General features: G+C 26.6%; 1 protein-coding gene across 2 annotated transcripts in view; it reads left to right on the forward strand.

Moving 5' to 3' along the window:
• LOC142328588 (protein zyg-11 homolog B-like) overlaps positions 1–6,000 on the forward strand; it is a 47,004-nt gene extending 41,004 nt beyond the window's left edge. For both annotated transcript variants that reach the window (XM_075372361.1, XM_075372362.1), the window contains exons 11-12: positions 299–422; positions 2,011–6,000. In XM_075372361.1, coding sequence (XP_075228476.1) covers positions 299–422; positions 2,011–2,107 — 221 coding nt within the window. In that variant the 3' untranslated portion in view covers positions 2,108–6,000. The remainder of the gene's footprint in view (positions 1–298; positions 423–2,010) is intronic.

A 6,000-nucleotide genomic window follows, 5' to 3' on the forward strand; every position in this document is an offset into this window, starting at 1 on the left:
CGTAAGGTTTGACTTATGTATAGGTAATTGCTTACAGTTTAATTTCTGACAATAATAGTAACTTTATAATTAAAGGAGGTTTAATTTTCTGATGTTTCTTTAAATATTCATTTTGTATGTTTTATTATGCTATATGGTCATGAAATTTGTGAACAAAGAATGTAAAATTGCCTGAGGATGGTTATAAACTGAAACCAGTAGTAATGTTATAAAATATCAAGGAAGATACTTGTAAATAAAAAAAATAGTTTAGTATTTTCCAATTTTTGGTATTTACAATAATGATGTTATGTTCCAGCTCAACGTTATTGCCCTATGTTGGAAGCAGAAGAGGGAAGTAATATGTTGAGAGCAATGCTGAATGATCCAAATGTTGATTTAAGAGTTAGAACTATTTGCCAAGATATAATTCATTTGCTTAGGTATGTAGTCGACTACATAGTAGATTAATTTAGTATATGTTGTTGTTTGAATATCTGGATACCTGTTGTAAACATAACACAAACATATTAGTATACTTTTCAGTGAAATTCAACAGCTGCTGCTGTTGAATTTCACAATACTGTTTCTATTTCTTCCTATTGTGCAGTCATACAGCAACATACCTCTTTTCAGCATTGTTCCTGAATTTTATCATTCCGGTAATGTTGCAGACATTGTAAACAACTTCTATCTGTAACCCCACCAAGAACTTCATTGGTATTCTAGCATCTTTCATCCTGTTTATGGGATATTCTTTACAATCTGTGTTTACTACATCTTTACTCACTCTCATTTGCTACAAACATCATTTCTCACTCTACCTTGTCTAGTCTTATGGTTGTTTCTCATTAGGAAGTACATACATCTCTGTGGCTAGTGAGGGTAGAAAAATCTCAAAATCTCTGAAAAAATATTATAGTACTGGGTAATGCAAAGGGAAGCCAAAATAAGGGTTTCTAGAATGTGGTTCATTGAATTTATTCTATGAAGCAGAAATGTGCGATATCAATTCATGCAACCAATTGAAGTTGTTACCACAGAAACTAGTATACAATTTTTTTTAAATCCTTGAGTATGCTAATGTAGATTATTAAATGTACATAGCTTTCACTACTTTAAACTGCAGTTATATGTTTTAATTGCTCAGATTTTCAGAGCACTAAGGAAAGCACTGTGAAGGTGTCATTAGTGTTTTTACAATCGTGCTGAAAAAAGGTTACTGTTATTTGAAAACTACTGATTTTCAATTCATCTAAATCTTGTTCATTTAATTCAGAAGAAATTTGGTTCTTTGAATTGTACCACTCGCACAATTTCTTTAAAATTATGTTAAATATCGTTTGATTTGGAGTAGTACAGGTAGTAAATCAGAGATGATATTCAACTACAACTCCTAGCACTTTCATTATAAGACAGAAATGTACATTGAATCATCTGCCATTTAGTTAAATATTATAAACAGCAATTTATCTATATTTATTATAATCTAATGAGTGATTTGAACAAAAATCTAATTATTCTTGCTTTGCTTAGTCAATGCTGCCAATCAGTTTGTAAAAAAATATTAAATTTTCATTATAATTGCTCCTATAAAGTGTTGTTATTATTAGTTGATTCAATTTATTGAAAAAATTAAAATTTTACTTATTGATGAAATAAATTTTGACTAGATTTTGCAGTTGTTTTGGAAATTGAAAAAGATATTAGAAGTTACAGAAAATAAAATTGAAATAAATAAATTCTTTACGTAAAAGTATATCTGAAAACTTTAGTTTCATCATAAATTTTGCACATTGAGTAGAAATTAAGGCCAGATTATTATCTTGTGTCAAATAATCTAGAGTAAATTATGCAGAGGCCTTAACTTAGAAAGATACCATAGAAGACATTTGTGTAATACTTTTAGTTCCGGTATTAGTTCCTGAACATGTGTTTTTCCTCAAAAACATTCTTTATGTATTTATACATTTGTATGTGTGCACATATGGTGTACCCTCTCCTGTACTTTATTATTTATATTTGTTAAAGGATGAACAGCATTTCTGGAGTGATGATGTATACAAGACACCAACATGAACAACATCAGCAGCAACATTATAATAATTATGGTAGTAAATTAAGCTGACGGTGACATGTAAATTGATCAGTATTATTTTTATTTTTTTTATGATATATTACCATATTTGCTGCATGAGATGACCGTAAAGGATTAAGGTTATCAGTAATGTTTGCAACTATTGATAAGCGGTAAAATGTGCTAAAAGAAAAAAATCATCCAGTTTTAGTCATATGTGACTTTTAAATAAAGTTTAATGATTACACTTAAAACTTTTATTTGTGATTTTTAGTAATTGTATACATTAAAATTATGTTTGTTCATTATAATGATTACTCCCTCTTCTTATCAATTTATATGTATCCCGGTGTATAGAACATTATTATTATTGTTATTATTATGCTGTTATTTATTCTGCCTCATTTATTATTTTTATTAACTATTAAAGGTATATGTAATTTATACAATTATATGATAATCATTTTAATTAAATAAATATTTACATATTATTTATTTGAATAATTTATTGAAGGTACATATTTTTTGGTTGCTGAAAAAAGAAGGCTGGCTGATTTTTTGTTTATGTATATGTAATTTGATCTAAAACTCATGGAATAAGTGGAAAAACAGCTCTTACTGTGTATTGAAATTGTTAAGTTTTATCATCTGACAATTATTTTGAACGACTTTTGCCAGTAGTAATTTGTATTTGTCATACATCAGGTTTTAGGTAGCATCAGCTTTCTGTGCCTATCTACCTCCTGCTTCAGGATTCATGATTCTTGCCTTCATCCTTATACCATTTATCACATTACTTTTCTTGTTTTTACTCTAAAACGTTTTATGGTTACTACCGCATAACTCTTTATTCCATTGAAAACTGTTGCTACCTTGTTTCTAGCTTTCCCATCAAAGTATATTTCACATATTCTTTGCTCATCAGCTTCATATATACATAGCACTTTAACTTGTTCTATTTCTTCCTGATCTTCTTTTTATTCTTCAGGATAAGTATTACTCTTTTAGTTTTCTTTTTATGGAAAAAAGATTGCAGAAATACTTTTGTTTGACATCACTTTTGAACATAGATTCATTTACAACATTTTTTGTTCTAACAAGTTGCTAGTTACATCTGAATAATCAATTTCAATCAATTTGTAAAGTTTCTCTTTAAGAACCCCATAAATATAAGTAAATATAAAGAGAACTAAGAAGTAAATTAAGTAAAGTTGCATTATTTTTATTAATTGCTAAGGAGTTATTTCAAAAAAAGTTATTTTTCTTAGAAGAATCATGTCACCATCCTCTTGGAAATTAACATATTCATAATCTGTTAGTAAATTATAAATGCAGGTCATAACCATAATCTACCTTATTTTTTTACAGTTTCATTCAAAATTAGTTTTGTTTCCTTGTCTTTTTTCAAAATGTACTAAACACTACATCTATTACTTTGAATAATCACAATATGTAGTTTTAGCTGATTATAACTCAATTTTCTGTTTTTTCTTCTCATGAATATTAATTAATACTGGTCTCATGATGTATAAATACATGCTTTTATGTGATTTTTTCCCTTGTGAAACTGTTTCTTTTTTTTTAGAATCTAGCCTATTTGGTTCTAAGGAGATATTTTATTTTTCATAAGTGTGAAAAAATAAATACCAGAATTCAGCAGCTGTTTTTGTCAATACATTTTGAACATTTCATTACATTACAGTCATAGCACTTGCAATCAAAACTACCTTAAGTCTACATAGAATTGCCTGTACTAGTTAATAAATATTAAAAATATTTTTGTATTATTAAACCTTTATTTATTGCTTTAGTTAGTACAAATCATACTTAAAACAAGATAAAGGTTATGAACAATAAAATTTGAAATTTAGAGTTGCAAAACTTGTGTTTCTTATTTAAATTTAATTGGTGAAAATGTTCAGCTTATCATGGACTTAGTGTTATATCTATTGTAAAGAGAAGAATGCATTTTTCTGATACTGTTATATTAATATATTACTCTTTAAAAAAAAGGTTTCATGAAAACATTGACGACTAAAAATACTTAGAAAGTCAAAGAATGGCTCAGATCTTATATACTAAGACATGAATCCATTACAGTGGAATCTACAAACTGCAGTGTGCCATCAGATTGATTTTATACTTAAAATTTGTCTACATGGATCATTAATGTTTATTTTAAATTTTGTAAACTTTTCTCTTAGGTAAATTTAGTTTTCAAACTATTTTTTTTAATAATAGATTTCTAATAATTTGATGTCTCAAATATTGCAACTTGCATATTACCTTATATTATAATATATATATATATATATATATATGTATATATATAATTTTCTAAAATGAATCTTATTAAGATTCATATTTTCTGCTGGTACTGTTAAGTTATATTAAATAAACCATCTAGTAAAATGATAAAACATTATTTCAATCGTATCTGAGGATGGGGATCTTGTGGAAAGTACTATGATAAGATATGTCTTATCTCAATATTCTGCACTAGTTGGATGATACATTAACATTTGGACCACTGTATTAATAGAATTTAATATTATATAAAATATAAACCACCAAAACACAGTAATAAGAAAAATGAAATTTACCATATTACTTTCCATGAATTAATGATATTCATAGCATCCTACATATTCAATTGTAATGAATTCTATAGTTACATTATATATAATTTTTTTAAAAACTGTTATTTTATTTTCAGATTGTTTTCTATTTTAAAAGATGCATTCATAATACAATTAATTTTTTTTAAATGGAGAACAATCTAAAATAAAATAACAATTTTAAAGGTAATTATAGAATTCATTACCATCTGGCGATGCAGAATGCCGCTAAAATTGATTCTTGCAAATTAATTTAAGTTTAACTTATCCAGTTACTCTTACCATATTACATTTTTACAAATTTTTCTATCACTATAAAAGAAAAAACATGTTATAATAGAAATTGTTGTTTTTTACAACTTTAAATCCCATACTTTTTATTTTTAACATGCTTTTGGGCTGATAAACTAGACTAGTGATTTTTATATTTTTAAATTCAATTAAGTTAACATTTTTACATACTTATGTAATTGATTGACAGTGTATGAAAGGGAATCTCTTTTATTTTCATGTAAGGTTGCTAATGTGCTAAATAAATTTTTTTTTTAATTTCGTATTTTATAAATTTTCAAATTCAGTTAATTTTTTGTCTTTAGTTATAAATTATTGAAAATCAACCAAAACAAATTATTACTCTTCAAAAATAAACAGCTGAATACTTAGTAATCAGAAACAGCAAGTAAAACAAAAGCAACTGATCACTAAAGCAGAAGCAAAACTTCTCAAAAATGAGTACCCATGCTGTGCGTAAAAAATTAAAAATATTCCTTCTTGCTCTATTAAAAATAGAACAAGAAGTTTATTAACTATTTGTAGAAACTACATTTTGTACAAATTTCAGTTGAATGCAGGGAATGTTAAAAAAAAATATTTAAAAAAAAACTGGACTATGTAAGATTATAGACTTGTAGTCATTTACAATAACTTATGTACACTCAAATATAGCACAGACATTGGACCAAAAGTGTTATGGACTTATTCACTTTTTATTCTATTTTACTACTATTAGAAGGAACAACTGGATCTGTAAGTATATTATTTCTCTACATTCTAAATATTAGAATCGCGCATTTTTTAAACTTTAAAACCCTTTTATTTTTTTGAATAATTAGTTCTAACTTTGTTATATAGAGATCTTTTGATCGTACTTGTTTCTTCTGCTGTTCTAGAACACATATTATTCATGTAAGTTTAGAAAGCTCATTTGACACACATTTGGTGGAAGTGAATGCTGGCACACTATGGAGGCATAAAGCAAATTAATTAACAGCCTTATGCTACACACATGCCTGCATGAATGCATATTGAAAAATACTTTACCTAAAA

Source organism: Lycorma delicatula, chromosome 8 (genome assembly GCF_047948215.1).
Source record: "Lycorma delicatula isolate Av1 chromosome 8, ASM4794821v1, whole genome shotgun sequence".
Taxonomy (NCBI): Eukaryota; Metazoa; Arthropoda; class Insecta; order Hemiptera; family Fulgoridae; genus Lycorma; species Lycorma delicatula.